At 40.1% G+C, this 16614-nt stretch overlaps 1 protein-coding gene across 12 annotated transcripts in view; it reads right to left on the bottom strand.

Annotated features, from left to right (window-relative positions):
* Nucleotides 1-16614, bottom strand: part of MECOM (MDS1 and EVI1 complex locus) — a 629513-nt gene that overhangs the window by 64734 nt on the left and 548165 nt on the right. For 8 of the 12 annotated variants that reach the window (XM_061416511.1, XM_061416535.1, XM_061416544.1 and 5 more), the window contains exon 3: nt 631-765. In XM_061416511.1, the coding sequence (XP_061272495.1) occupies nt 631-765 (135 nt within the window). Of the gene's footprint in view, nt 1-630; nt 766-3153; nt 3349-3399; nt 3585-3641; nt 4115-16614 lie in introns of those variants that run through there. The other 4 variants (XM_061416557.1, XM_061416583.1, XM_061416576.1 and 1 more) reach the window with 4 other exon arrangements.

The following is a 16614-nucleotide window of genomic DNA, read 5'->3' as shown; positions in this document are numbered from 1 at the left end:
TTTCATAGTTATTGTTATTAAAGTTAACCTCACTACATGAGCTTCTATAAAGCAATTTCCAGCAGTGATACTTTTAAACTATTCACATCAACAACAACAGAAAACGTATTTGATTAATCCAAGTGTTTCTTGTTTATAATTAAGCAAACCAAATGCATAATCAGATAACCGTACACATAGATCATACATCTATATCTACCTACTATTTAAAATAAAATCTATATATTTCAACTGTATTACTTGCAATTTCTGCAAAAATTCAGTGTTCTTGATTAGTTCAGTACTTTCTATGAATGACTCCTTATTATGAAGGCAAAGAAAAACTGATAAAGAGTACCTATTAATAAGTAGTATTCAGTTTTTAAATCATTCAGTCATACACAGAAGACTAGATAGAGCATTTCTGAAGTTTTACTAACACAAAGTGAAGAAACTACCCAAAAAAGAAGTACTGAAAGAAAGTAATACTGAAAATTACTTTATTCTGCATCTTATATTTGGGCATTACCTTTCACCATATCAAAAAACAGGCCACAAGGGTCTACTGCAACTCACTGTTATTTTTATTCTTCAGGCTTCACTGATACTTTAGTGCTCTCCAAGAAAGACAAGAAAATCTTTACAACATACCTGATCATTTATCTGGCATGCAACGAGGTTGTGCTGATCATAACAGCCAGCGAACCTGATGTACTTGAGCCAGCTTCCTACATCTGGTTGACTAGCATCTATGCAGAACTTCACATTGCAAAACTCATCTAAGATCTAGAAAGAAGAAGATGAGAACAATCGATTTCTATATCAGTTCATTCATTAGAATAATTAATTGCTTGAAAATATTTTATTCAAATGTATGTTTCCTACTTCGAATCCTTATGAGAAAAGAAGTGAGACATCATGCATATTAATACAGAAGGAGTAATAGTAAGTTATCTTAGAAGTGGCAGCGGTACTGCTTTTAAAGGAATAAAGCAATTGTAAATTACTACAAAAACTGATCAATTGGTTTCAAAAATGTCAGATTCCTTATTTTTCATAAAAGAGTGCTATTTGTCCAATGTGATTTTTTTACAAAAAAAAAATACTGAACACCATATATTAACATAATATTTCTAAACTGTAGAAGTCAATATTTTATGTTAAGATAGTCTTCCCTTGTAAGCATATACTTTCACATTTTTGCACTTTAAATTAATGCAATTTAAAAACTTTAATCTAAATATTGTCAAATTCCTTTTTAGTTTGTATTGCACTACCATGAAACAAATCACACCCTTATCTGAAGAAGAGAGTAAGATTCGTCTCATTGATGCTACTGACCAAAGAAAAACAAATGAAAATAAATAATTGGTAAACACTCGTGAAAAATATGTCAACCTAAAGTTTTAGGTACCCTATGCCAATGCATATTTCAGTTTAATGTTTTGTAAGTTAAATACCAAAACTGGCTTGTGAAGAAGTAAACAATATATAAAAATTTTTTAATAAATTGCCATCATTATATATGGTTATGTATTGTTATTTTTCATGAGATTTTACATTTGACCTATGTTAAACATTAATCACTACTCAGGATACCTATTAAACTAAAACTGAAATGGAAAATGTCCGTTTTTAAAGTTGTGTCTACTTAAAGGAGGCTATTCAGATTCACTAGCAGCAATGTTGTTAAACACCAATATTAAAAGCTGCAGAGTTGTTGACCTGATGGTGAATAACTAGAAAGTCTGGTAATGTTAATGTCAATCAGTTAACCCAAACTTGAGGACGTTTCCTATCAAAGACTAAACATATAGTCCAGAACATTAATTGATGAATTAAATAACCCCCTCCCCCTCAGAACTCTGCTGTATCTATACCTGTAAAAGTTAAAACTAAACTCTGGAGTGTATAGACCCAAAGCAATTTTGCACAGAATTCAGGTAATCACTCAGTTACAGATTCAAATGGTTAACTCACCACAAACTTCAAGAAGCCCAGTGTTCTGAGGGCTCTAGTCAAGAGGCATTATGAACATGCCTTTGGCCATGAGGCAATTAAAGGGCAATAAGTAGTCCCACAATTTTAAAAAGAAAAATTGAAACATAAGATAGGAGTAATAATTGCTACACACACACATACACACCCACACACATCAAGTCTTTTTCAAGGACACCTTTCACACTAAGAACAACAAAAAGTCTATATTAAATAGCCTCTCTAGTGAGAACAGATTTGAACAATTTCTCATTGATAAAATTACAAACTTTAAGCTGTTTTCTTCAACTCTCAATGCTGAGCAGCTTAAATGGCAACTTGAGATTCACCCTCTCCTCAGATGTCTGGAAGTATTACAAATAACAACAGCAATACACACTTTAAAATAGTAAAAGGTTGGGATTGTTTTGTTTTTTGGTTTGTTTGATTTCTGGTTGATCTTTGTTGTTTATTTTCTCCACTAGCAGGAGGGGGAAAAAAGCAGTTCTACTGACACACTAGAGAAATATTTAATGAAGGAAATAGGGTGAAGTCAGTGAAATGCAACACCAGTTCCATTTCATATTTGCAGAAAGACGTGGAAAACTTGTTAATTTCAAAGTCAAAAATCATCTATCCCCCTAGCTTTCCAGCATTCCCTTTTTGCGAGGGCAGAGAGTTAAGTATTGCATATACTACACATAAAAATACTAGGTGTAATTTTACTCCGTGTTAACATTATTGCCATTGCCACTGTCAACAGTGAAATTAATTTAAAAACAGGTTCATTTCCAAAGAATGTCTTTTTACATATATGTAATATGATTATTCAAATATTTCACCAACATATTAACTTTCTTACTCCCTGTATTCTTGCCCCAAGACAAAAGCTTAACTTTCTCCAGAAACCTCCCCCCCCCCCCCACCCCGCCCCCGACCCCGGGTGAATTATTCGCTTTTGATTTGCTAACAGAACTGCATTTGTCTCCCAAATGTCTTAATCGTCTCGGAAATCTTGAATAAAATAAAGTAACAACAAATCTTCCGTCATTTCATCTAACACACTCCTGTGTTTTTAAAAGCTGTCAAGTCCCAAAGATAGCTTAAAAAAAAAAAGAATTCCCTTTAGGTGGACTTTAGAGAAAGGCCCTTTCAAAAAACCAACAGCGAAAGAAAAAAAAAAAAAATCCCCATAACCTAGCCAAAGGGTCCGAATGTGACTTTCTCGCGAAGCAGCACACGATGTTGGACAGCAAAGCTGTTACTTGGCAAGGTGGAACTCGGCCGAAAGCGGCTCCAAAGTCGCGTGGCCGGTGCCAGGAATTCAGATTTTGGCAACCCCACCTTCTGCGTCCCTGATACCGACGGACAGACACACGGAGGGAGGGGAAAGAGGAGAAGAGCGCGAGGAAAGGAGGGCCGACAGCCGGCAGAGAGACCCACCGAAGGCCGGACGACCCACCCCGGAGACGCGTCCAGACCGCACCGTTGCACAGGAGGAACAAGGAAATCGGCAGTCCCGGCAACGTAGATAAGCACAGGGCTCCGCGAGACAGCGGGCAAGTAGGAAAAGAAGGCTGGGGGGCGGGGGGCGCCCCGGAGAAGGGGTGCCAAGGCAGGAAACTGTCCCAAGTAACAAACTATGCATATCGCCAAGACTTTTTTTTTTTTTTTAGTTCTCTTACCTTAAGATTTCTATGGCCTCAACTCAGCAATAAAAGGCAATCACGGAAGAATTAAAACAAACAAAATAATCAGCAGCCCCCAGCTTTCCTGCACGAAAATCCTTTCATACGATCCCGAGCCACATTTCGAGATGTTTAAAAAAAAAAAAAAGCCTCGAGTCTCGATTTCCGAATGGTCTTTGATAACTTTGTCCGTCTCTAGGATCTGTTCGCCAGGACCACGCGTTTCAGATTTATTGTCCGCCAACAGTGTGTTTTTAAGACCAGAAATGAAGTCTCCGCTTGTCTGGGTGACCCGGGTTTGGTGTGTTTTGGCTTTTTTCCCCCTTCCTAAATGAGCTCCGAGCTATTCCTTCTGGTTCACATCACCTCCCTCTTTTCTCACTTTCTCTTGCTCTTATCAGCCCGATGTGTAATGAAAGTTATCTGAAACCCACTAAAACTTCTTCCACTTCTCTCTCCCGGTCCAAAGGGGGGTGGGGGGGGGGAGATACAGGCAGGAGGAGGAGAGTTTGAAAAGGTGGGGGGCCTGGGGAGGCGAGGGGAGCTCTAGCCCCCTTTCTGATCCTCCGCTGCGCCTTTCCTGGTCGTAGACCCTCACGGGATCGTCCCCTTTCGCAACTCCTAGCTCAGCCGCCGGGTTTCTATTTCATGAACTGTCTCTTTAAAGAGGATCTGCTCGGCCATCCAGAAAGAACCCGGGGAGAGGGAGAAAGGGAGCTATCTCCCGCCGCCCCAGAGTGATCGGAAGCCAGACGGGCTCCTCTTTCAGTAAATTTTTAAAGTGACAGCAGCCTCCTCTGGCGGGAGAGGTCACAAAAAGGTCGCTAAGACTCAGTCCTATAGGGTCAGACTGATTACGGATGCACCATCCCCCTTAAACATGTAGATTTCTCTGGGTAAACAACCAATGGGGAGATCTCGCCAGGCAGGATTTCTTTCCCCAGGGAAATATCCTCTGTTTAGGTGTCCTGAAAGCACAAGTGTGTGTGTGCGTGTGCGTGTGCGTGTGCGTGTGTGTGTGTGTGTATTGGGGGATGGGAGTGATGGGGTGGAAAAGTGTTTTCGGGGTGTGAGGGTGTGTGCTCCGAGAATGGGGGTGGGGCGCTGGAGGGGGTGAAGAGGTTTAGAGTAAAGAGACTGTGGCTCATGCTAAATATCATTAGTTTAGATTTTCTCAGGAAACAGTAGCCTAAAAAGTTGGAAAAGACGGTTCCAGTTTTTTGCTAAGTATTTATTATTATCATTGAAATTCGTACTCTATTCTCTCCATTACAGGTCAGCAGAAGAATATGCTACTTTTGAAATCATATTTTTCTTAGAAGGATTTTAAAAATCCGAAACATTATTTGCATATAAGCTCCCCAGATAGCCTATTATGGGCCGAGAGAGGTTGACAATTGTTTCGTGAGTTTTTGTCATATTCTTTAATACATTAACTAAAACATCATGAACGCCCCAAAGTGGAATTAAGGAATTTTGATAACTCAGATTATTTTTTAACTTTTAACCTCATGCGTGTTTTTTGAGGGGACAACTAATACCCGGTGATTAATGATTTTCTAATATATATGTTCTGTTTTTATCAACACATTCCAGAAACAACACTGGAAGAAAGACTATAGGGAATGCATGGCAAAATAAAAGTGTCTATGGATTTACTTTAGCCAAGCTTAGACATTTTAGTGAAATCCACCGGTTAAATGAAAATAAACGCTTTTTAAAATCACAAACTCCATTCATAAAAACAAATGGGCAAAATCCAACTTAGCTCAACAATGGAAAGTTAAGCAAAGTAAGCGAGTAAAGGGACACTTGAGGGGGCGGGGTGAAGAGAGAGGATGGAAAGCGCATTTATGTTCCACTTCATCTGCACACGGAGAGACGGTACAAGTCCCTTTTTGTTTTCTCTAAGTGCAAATAGACGTGTAAATCTAGTCGATCTATATTTCCCCAAAATGCTGATTTAAAAACAAAAATAGTAACAAAAGGGAGGGATGTGGGGAGGGGGAGAAAATGACAAGAGGTGGTGACTAATTCGTTTCGGTGGCCTGTTATCTGTGACATTGAACTGTTATTTCAGATAATGGCCATTGTTTGAGGGAAAATCGCACAGCAGTGGTAGGTAGGACAGGAAAAATCCTTTGTAAATAACCTAAAACCCGGTCAGATATTCCCATAGAGTTCGGCGCTTGAGAACCTTTAAGAGCTCCCGGTTTGCTGCCATTGATTTCCTGCCCTTCCTCAACTTGCCCATTGTAGGAGCCTTTTTTTTTTTTTTTTTTAATTTAGCCATAAATTGGACCGGCTCGAGCTATGAGCTGTTCTATTTTCTTCCTGTCAGGATGAGGGATTTGTTTTATGATGCATTGTGTATTAAATACAAGTAATCTGGGGGAACCGATTGCTTCAGACAGTGCGGCCTGATCAGGGGGTCTGAGAGAGCTCAACGCCCCAGTCCCCCGCCCTAGCCTCTGGCCCCCGCCCCCTTGCCCTTTACAAAGCTGCTCTGAAAAGGAGGAAATGATGGTGGATAAACAAAAGTTCGTATGGAATCAGTGGCAGCTCCTGGCTAAATTAGGATTTCGTGGAAAGGGCCTCCGAGTTTTTCCCCTTATATTGGGTTCGGGTGGGGGAGGCGGGGCGACTTTCAAGGTCTGGGTACTTGCAGATGTGTCATCAAGCCGGTAGATGGCGTTGTGACCCGGATTAAGTTGCGGCATCTGCGGCCTCCAGCCACCCAGGTGAACCGGCTGCCGACCGCCGGGCGCGGGCAGCTGGGCTCTGCCCTCCGCCTCGCGCGCGATCCCATGCCTTCCGGAGCCTCAAGCCTGTACCGGTGCACCCTGCAGCCCAGACCGGCAGACACCAGCTTGAGCTAAGGCTATTTCTGTGCATCAAATTCGCTTCCCCAGACAAAGCCAAAAGAGTTAACACTTTCTCTCTGAGTCCTTGAAAGATTGATCTAGAGAGGCGATTATTTAGCCTCATCATTATTATTTTATTAATATCATCATCAGTCTTGTTCTCCACTGAATAACTTGTGAGAAAGACTGAAAGGCCTGGGCAAACATTAAATCTCAATTTTACTTCTCTCTCTCCTTCCCCCACCCACCCCTCCCCTCTTTGATTATAATACCTTCACGGAAAGGCAATCACCTCGCTTTTTCCTGACGACCCAACTTGAAGTTTAAAAATGGGGTCCTGAAATGTGAGAGTAGCTAGAAGAGCCTTAATTATCATGAAAGGAGCCTCTGGCTATTTTAGTAATAACCCTTTAGGAGAAGACCCCGACCTGCCTCTCCTGATCAGAAGTGACATGGAGAGAGAGGAGCCGGAGGGCCGGGAGGAAAAGGTTTTTGCAGGGGGGCTTGCTTTTCTTCCGTGTTAACTCGCTCTCCATCAGGAGGTTTCTAAAACAATAAATAAATATAAGGAGACAAATACCACCACCAATTTCCTTTATTCCTTGGGATTTCTGGTGAAATCTGTTTACAGTAGTTCCCAGTTACAAATTAATCTGCAAAAGCTGCTGTCTGCTCAGCAGTAATCAGTAACATGCCGGTTCTGCAGTGTTTAGCGTTGCCCTTGAAATGGGCTATTAAAAATAATGGTTTTACTATAATCTCAAACCAGCTTTAATTTGCAAACATGTATCAGCACAGATGATCTAAATATTAAGGGGACAGAATAGAACATACAACAAATGTACAGCTTAAAAGCACGGAGTGATTTGTCACACATAGAGTGACTTGTCGGCAAGGCTTTTAAAAAAAGAACCATATTTTCAGAACATTTTCCCAAAAAGACCGATTGATTTTTCTGCCCTGTTCTGTTAATTGTTGTTTACTAGGAAAAAGGCATTGGAAGATAGGAGGTTGGAGTGTGACTTGATAGATTTCTGGGAGCTGCAAAGATCCACCTTTGGCTGATGGAAGGGTTGGGGTGGGAGAGGTTAGTGTGTTTTCTTCTTGGTCTGAAAAGGGCATAAACCCTCCTCAGGCCCCTTCCTTCCTCCCCCCATCTGCGTGGACTGCAGAATCTTGAAAAGACTCAAAGATTTCCAATAAGGCCACTGGCTCTGCCTTCATTGTGTAACTGTTTATTTAAAATAAGTCAATATATTAGTTAAAGCAGTAAGAAGTTAGTGCTCCAGTATTCAAGTGATTCCCACAAGACTGTAAGCTGATGCCTCTTTTAAGCCTTAAACTTCATGGTTGTCCCAGAAGTAAAAGTTCTGCTAATGGAGACCCTATGGGCATGGTACATTCCAGCACATCATTAAAGGAAAGAAAAGCAGTCCAGCCAAAGCCAGATGAAATGACTGCACTGTCCACTTTTAATAGGCTTCCTGTGGACAAACAGCCCTGTAACACTCTGCAGAGGACAATATTTAAAAACAAGACAACTTGCTGGCAGTTTTCAATACCATAAAGTTAATAAAGTATGTTCCCATTCACCCTGACATTATGTTTTTAGTTTATAGAGGAAGGCACTTTATAACCTCAGCCTAAGTAGAGTTCCCTTAATTCTGCAGTTTTGGCTTTCTTGAGGAGGCTAAATATACACTGAACTCCAAGCCTGACATTTTTGTTTTAACACTGTTTTTTTTTTTCTTTTTTCTTTCTTTCTTTATTTTTTTTCTTTTTTAAGCTTTTCAAGAACATACAAGTGCATTTTTACATTGCTCAAGTGCAGTTTCATTCATGGAAATCCTGTTAAATCCTGCTGCATACAGTTCACATCAAGAAGCATGAAATAATCTGAGAAATTGACATTTGGCTGAACAATAACTGCTTGCTAATTAAATTAGCTTCATGTATGGATATTGATGTGTGTTTAAAAAGAAAATCAATGCTTCCTTTTCCATGTCAGAATAGGATTTTGTAAAATCTTACCTAACTTAACTGAGACAAAGATAAGAAAAAAAATACAAGTGCATCTTTAGGACCCAAGAGACTTCCCACCGATTTACATATAAATATTTCTCCCAATACATAAGCTCCAATTTGCCTCTCCTCTTTCCTTGCCCCAAATTCTTGACCACCGACAATTTTTTCTGTCAAATCTTTTCATTTAATAGGTAAACCTTGTAATGAAACATCATGTTTAGACAAGACAAACTAGATTGGAAAGCCGTGGAATCAAAGAGAATATTTTGTTTAATTTTAATTTATACATTTTAATCAGAGTAGTCCACAAGCTTGACTCCCTAAATCTGAAAGTGGATTCTGTGATGGTGGGTAGGTCGACCCAGCAAAAGAGTGGTGCACAGTAAGAGTTTACAAACAAAAAGAGCTCTGAATGTCTGACTGTCGGATCACCAACATACATTATCACCACTGCTCAGGAGAGAGATTTCTGGTTCCTTTTGATGAACTTTGTCTGATTTTTTTCTTTTTAATCTATACGGGTAGGGGAACTGTTTTTTAAAAAAGGAAAGAAAGAAAAGAAAAGAGGAAATTAAAGGTAAAAAAAATGTAAATAAAAAATTTCCCTTGGTCTGGAAATGGGCCCGACTGAAAGCATGTTAATCTCCACCTCAGTAATTTGGTTCTCCAGGAGAAGACAGAAGCCCTGCTGCTGTGCCCTGCACTTCATAAATCACATCTTTATGTGGACAAGGTCAGGGCACCTAACAGCTCAGACATGGGCCTTTGCAGTGGCTCAAGGATTCAGGCATGTTTACTCTCCCGCCCGGCTCTCTGAGGAGTAGTCCAGCACGCTTCTAATTACTTTTGATTATTTTCATTTGCTAGGGTCAGTCTGGCTTGCCAGGACTGCTGGAGGGTTGATTTCCTACAAATCTCCATGTCTTTGTCAGACGGCCCTGTGTGCGTTCAGAATTAGCACCCCGTTATTGTCCTTCCAGCATGGGATCCCAGATACTGTGATAGAAAAGTTTTCAGAGTGAATCATTACCTACTTCCCTTTTCATTAATTAACTACACAAACATAATAGCCTATTTGATCTTTTAAAAATGCAGATGATGCTCTTAACCATTGAGTATCTCATAAATATAGTTGGGCCAGAATAAATGTGATCTTTTCTTTGGCTTCAACTTTAAATATATTTAGTAATGACTAGCAGCTCTTCAGAAACTAAGATGAAATACTTTGCTGAGACAACAGCTCTAGGGAATAAATTATTACACTCAGAGATTTATTTCTGAAACTCCAATTAAGGTTGCCATTTTTAAATATTTTTTGTTGCGCTGTTTTGATGTATTTCAGTCCTAAGCTATTATGCTGAGTGGTTATTTTGTGGCAAAAGCACAACAACAACAAAAAATTTATACCAAGTTTAAATGAAAACACTTTGATAAAATAAAAACTTTCATAAAGTATGTTGAAGTAAAATTCTGATAGAGAAAAAGAGACACAATATCATTATTATTCTCTTTCTTATTCCCCCAAAGTTGAGCCATTTAATGCAATGAGGCATATACATTAAAAGATACATTCAAGAAAAAAATGATGAGTAAATATATTCATAAAACTGAGAAATGAATATTCATAGTAAAACATAACACATCAATCTGGTTGTTCAGATAATAAGCATTTTTAGATCACTGAACAAAAATTACTATCTTGATTATAATTAGTCTCAAAAAGCCAAATCCCTCATTCCTCCTAACTTTAGACCAAAGAATTAAGGTACTAAATTAAGGCTTTTGGGATTAACCTCAACCATTAGGCATTCATGTTTTATTATTTTATCAATTTAAATTAAGTCAATCTTTCAAGATAGCATTTAGCACATTATGTAATAAATCCAGGGTCAGCTTCTTTCCTGAGGCTCTAGAAACACCATTCAGAGTGTTTTTAGACCCTTAATACTGTGGAAAAAGTGAGCTGGAAGACCTTTCTCTGCTCCCGTTTCTTCTCCTAGCTGTGTGTCTTTGGGCAAGTCACTTAACCTTTGAGTTGGTTTCTATGAAAGTTTCATAGTATCAGCCTACTAAGAGTGTTGGGAAAATAAATTGGGTAATATGAGTGCGAGCTGCTCTGAGTTCATGGGAACAGGTCAAAACACTGAGTTTCACAGTTTTCATGTTTGTGTAATGGGTTAGACTAGATTTACATCCACATACAATGAGGAAGATGGTCTGGCTGTACTTTAAGGAACAGAAAACTGTAAGTATTTTTCTATCCTCTTTCTTCCATTCCAATGTCAGTTGCCCTAATCCTTACCCTGACCTATGGAGAGAAGAATTTTAAGAAAAATGTTTTTTTTCTCTCAAGCTGTGCTACCCCCAAAGATGTCCGTCTCTGTCTGGCTTGCAGCTGGGTTTCCTCTGTCCCACACACTGTGTTCTCTGCCAATCAGTAAGAAGGAGAATTCAGAGACAGTGGTGAAATATCATTGAGAACCAAGAGCTCTAAAAACTGGGGTAGAAGGCCAGGTATGTGCCTGCGCGCACACACACATACACACACCAAGACTATTTTTCAGTCAGTATTTGTTATTCAGGCCAGGGAATGTATTCTCTACGGTGTCCTATTGGGGAACTTTAAGTGCCAGGAGGGCAAGAATTGTGTTTCTCTTATTTGTCTCTGTTGCCCAGAGCCTAACATAATGCCTCTGCCTCTAACATAATATCATCAAGATTGCCAGGAGAAATATCAAGAACCTCAGATAGCAGATGACACCACCCTTATGGCAGAAAGTGAAGAAGAACTCAAGAGCCTCTTGATGAAAGTGAAAGAGAAGAGTGAAAAAGCTGACTTAAAACTCAACATTCAGAAAACTAAGATCAGGGCATACAGTCCCATCACTTCATGGCAAATAGATGGGGAAACAATGGAAATAGTGACAGGCTTTATTTTGGGGGGTTCCAAAATCACTGTAGATGGTGACTGCAGCCATGAAATTAAAAGACGCTTGCTCCTTGGAAGAAAAGTTATGACCAACCTAGACAGCATAATAAAAAGCAGAGACATTACTTTGCCAGTAAAGGTCCATCTAGTCAAAGCTATGATTTTTCCAGTAGTCATGTATGGATGTGAGAGTTGGACTATAAAGAAAGCTGAACGCCAAAGAATTGTGGTGTTGGAGAAGACTCTTGAGAGTCCCTTGGACTGCAAGGAGATCCAACCAGTCCATCCTAAAGGAAATCAGTCCTGAATATTCACTGAAAGGACTGATGCTAAAGCTGAAACTCCAATAGTTTGGCCACCTGATGCAAAGAAGCAACTCATGAGAAAAGACCCTGATGGTGGGAAAGATTGAAGGCAGGAGTGTAGGGCACAACAGAGGATGAGATGGTTGGATGGCACCACCGACAGGATGGACAAGAGTTTGAGTAGGCTCCAGGAGTTGGTGATGGACAGGGAGGCCTGGCGTGCTGCAGTACATGGGGTCTCAAAGAGTAGGATACAACTAAGCGACCAAATTGAACTGAACTAAGCGACCAAATTGAACTGAACTAACATAATGCCAGACACACAGTAGATATTCAGTAGCTGTTTGTTGACAAAATGTATCGGGTCCTTGATTTTCATTCCTATGTAGTTTGGATGCTTAGCGTGGATGCTTGTTACCTACTAGTCTGAATTATCACAATGACTTCCCATTCTAACCATCACTCACCCACCCATCAGTTTATGTTCAACATTGTTAATTTTTCCAAGCATCAGCTATTATTCATTCCTCTGCTCAAAATTTTTCAGTGGGTTTCAGTTGTCTCACAATTCAGTATAAACTCATTCTATTTTTTGAAAATGAAATGGGGTAATATATATAAATTACTTAGAGTCATGCATAGCACATAGCATATGATCAATGATCAATAGCTGTTATTATTACTGGTATTACTAATGTAATTATAATCATTAATGTTCCTTAGACTATAATTTGTTTTACCTTCATTATCTTGGATGAAATCTTATCTATACTTCAAAGTCACCTCTTTTTCTGTGCCCACCAATCCCTAACAACCAGGTTTGACCTTTTTATCTTTTATCCCTAATTATCTGTGCTTCTCAGGGCTTTCCAGGTAATAGTAGTGGTAAAGAATCCACCTGCCAATTCAGGAGACCCAAGAGACTTGGGATCAATCCCTGGGTTGGGAAGATCCCTTGAGGGAGGAACTGGCAACCCATTCCAGTATTCTTGCTTGGAAAACTCCATGGACATAGGATCCTGGCGGGCTATAGTCCATGAGGCCACACAGAGTCAGACACTACTGAGCGACTGAACATACACACACACACACACACACACACACAAACACATCTGTGCTTCTCTCCTTGCTGATAGCCAGTTAGACTGTACTTAACAGTTGTATCTGTAATGCTCTTTTGTATCCATTATTAAAATCATCAGCGATCCTCCTTAAAGGGTCATTGTAAGATACTTCAGTTCAGTTCAGTCATTCAACCCTGTCCGACGCTTTGTGACTCCATGGACTGCAGCACGCCAGGCCTCCCTGTCCATCAAACTCATGTCCATCAAATGAGTGATGCCATCCAACCATCTCATTCTCTGTCGTCCCCTTCTCTTCCTGCCCTCAATCTTTCCCAGCATCAGGATCTTTTCAAATGCGTCAGTTCTTCACATCATGTGGCCAAAGTTTTGGAATTTCAGCTTGAGCATCAGTCCTTCCAGTGAATATTCAGGACTGATTTCCTTTAGGATGGACTGGTTGGATCTCCTTGCAGTCCAAGGGACTCTCAAGAGTCTTCTCCAACACCACAGTTCAAAAGCATCAATTCTTCAGCGCTCAGTTTTCTTTATAGTCCAACTCTCACATCCATACATGACCACTGGAAAAACCATAGCTTTAACCAGATGGACCTTTGTTGGCAAAGTAATGTCTCTGCTTTTTAATATGCTTTCTAGGTTGGTCATAGCTTTTCCTCCAAGGAGCAAGCGTCTCTCAATTTCATGGCTGTAATCACCATCTGCAGTGATTTTGGAGCCCAAGAAAGTAGAGTCTGTCACTGTTTCCATTATTTCCCCATCTATTTGCCATGAAGAGATGGGACAGGAAGCCATGAATTCATTTTTTGAATGTTGAGTTTTAAGCCAGATTTTTCACTCTCTTTCACTTTCATCAAGAGTCTCTTTAGTTCCTCTTTGCTTTCTAACATAAGGGTGGTGTCATCTGCAAATCTGAGGTTATTGATACTTCTCCCAGCAATCTTGATTCCAGTTTGTGCTTCCTCCAGTTCAGCATTTCACATGATGTACTGTGCATATAAGCTAAATAAGCAGGGTGATGATATATAGCCTTGACGTACTCCTTTCCCAATTTGGAACCAGTCCATTGTTGCATGTCCAGTTATAACTGTTGCTTCTTGACCTGCATACAGACTTCTCAGGAGGCTGGTAAGGTGGTCTGGTATTCCCATCTCTTGAAGAATTTTCCACAGTTTGTTGTGATCCACACAGTCAAAGTCTTTGGCATGGTCAATAAAGAAGTAGATGTTTTTCTGGAACTCTCTTGTTTTTTCTATAGCTCAGCAGGTAAAGAATCTTCCTGTAATGCAAGAGACTCAGGAGACGCGGGTTTAATCTCTGAGTTGGGAAGATCCACTGGAGTAGAAAATGGCAACCCCTTCCAGTACTCTTGCCTGGAAAATCCTATGGACAGAGGAGCCTGGTGGGCTACCGTGTATAGGGTGGCAGAGAGTCAGACACAACTGATCACGGCATAGTTAGATTCTTAAGGGTGGAATCAAGATTCTTTCATATTCACATCTTGAGTACCATCTTTGCAGAACAGGCTAAACTACCTTTGAACTGTGCTGCAAGGACAGCCAAGTGTATCAGGCATTGTTATATTTAATATCTATGAAAACTGGACTGTTTACCACTGTTCCCCCATGGGAATCAATTGATACACTGGTAATTCTCTTTTAGGGAAACTAGAGATAGACATTTCCATCACAGCTGTTTCCCAGGAGTAGCACTTTGTTGCTCCTCCCACCCACCCATGTTGACGTTTCTGTACCAATTATTCAAGTTGGCCATTTATATAGGTACCAACCCTGGACAATATCTGCCATGCCTCCCTTTTTCTTATCCCCAGCGAGCAGTCACTGACTCTTAAATTGTTTCTCTAGGGCCCTCACCTTCCCACGGGGCACTGCCTTGATGGAGAACCTTATCTTTTTAGGCCTGAATTCTGTGGCATCTTTATACCAAATCTTAGTCTTCTTGAGTAACAGAGTTATGACAATGTTTTGCTTTACCTAAAAAAAAAAAGGTAAAAAAAAAAAAAGAAAAACCACACTAATAAAAACTCTGCTGCTGCTGCTGCTAAGTCGCTTCAGTCATGTCCGACTCTGTGCGACCCTATAGATGGCAGCCCATCAGGCTCCCCCGTCCCTGGGATTCTCCAGGCAAGAATACTGGAGTGGGTTGCCATTTCCTTCCCCAATGCATGAAAGAGAAAAGTGAAAGTGAAGTTGCTCAGTCGTGTCTGACTCTTCGAGACCCCATGGACTGCAGCCCTAAGTGTTCCTAATTTGCTAGAAAATTCTCTATAAGTGGATGCCAAGTTTATCTTTCCGGGCCCATTGTCTGGTTCTTCCCTCTACTCAAATTTTGAACTCTAGTTAACAACCAGGGAGATAAGTGGAAGCTCATATAACTGTGTTCATTTATTTTACTTTATTTTACTTATCCCTGACACTCACAAATATTGAAATTAAAAAATAGATCAAGGAGAAGTCAGAGTTCTATTTATTGAGCTCATACATAGCCCTCCAGGCCCCCTTTCTTGAAGTTCTTACAGTATTCATTATGAAAATCATTCACTGGTCAGTCTTCATATTTAGAGTCATTTGGGATATTTCTGTCATCTGCTGATCTACTTACAAAGCTGTTTGATGGCATAAAACATGCTTCACACCAGCATTTTCTCATCATGACTTGTTACCAGGTATTCCCTGAAAATGTGTTTGCTGGTCAACTGAGTCAAAGAGGCTTATTCTATGCAATACCAATGAACTCTAAGAGGCTCCCTCTTGGAGCCTCACAATGAATGTCAAATTGGTAAGTGCTGTAAGAGTCTATTAGGTTGATGCAAACATAATTGTGGCTTTGGACTGTGAATTTTAAATCATAATAACTAGGCTCAAACACATCTTTATTAACTAAAATAGGAACTATTAAAATCAACACATTTTTGCCAACAAGAAATAAGTTTGTTTATTCCTGTAGCATAAAAATTTGTGCTTCAGGATTCAAGGAACTCTTGGAAAGCATTTTTCTTTCTCATGCTGGTTGTAGAAATGTTTTCCCTGCAAAAATTTGTTGTAAATGCTTGACAAAGTGGTAGCTGGTTGGCAAGAGGTCAAGTGAATATGGCAAATGAGGCAAAACTGCATAGCCCAATTCATTCAACTTTTGAAGCGTTGCTTGTGGAACATACTATTGGGTCTTTTCATGGAGATTTGGGCCCATTCTGTTGACCAATGCTGGCTGCAGGCATTGAATTTTTCAGTGCATCTCATCAATTTGCTGAGCATGCTTCTCAGACGTAATGGTTTCACCAGGATTCAGAAAGCTGTAGTGGATCAGACCAACAGCAGACCACCAAAACAGTAACCATCGCCTTTTTTTGGTGTAAGTTTGGCTTTGGGAAGTACTTTGGAGCTTTTTCTCAGGCCAACCACTAAGCTGGTTGTTTCCAGTTGTCATATAAAATCCACTTTTCATCACAGGTCACAATCCGACTGAGAAATGGTTTATTGTTGTTGAATAGACTAAGAGAGGACAATACTTGAAAACGACAATTTTTTTGATTTTCTGTCATGAGGCACCCACTTATTGAGCTTTTTCACCTTTCCAATTTCCTTCAAATGCTGAACAGCTGTAGAATGGGCCACCTTGAGTTCTTTGGCAATTTCTTGGGTAGTTGCAAGAGGATCAGCTTCTATAACTACTTTCAATTGATCATTGTCAACTTCCAATGGCCCACGACTGCACTCCTCATCTTTGAGGCTCTTGTCTCTTTGCAAA

The sequence above is a fragment of the Bos javanicus genome, chromosome 1, assembly GCF_032452875.1.
Source record: "Bos javanicus breed banteng chromosome 1, ARS-OSU_banteng_1.0, whole genome shotgun sequence".
In the NCBI taxonomy this organism is placed as follows: Eukaryota; Metazoa; Chordata; class Mammalia; order Artiodactyla; family Bovidae; genus Bos; species Bos javanicus.
This window is presented reverse-complemented; position numbering and strand designations above follow the sequence as displayed.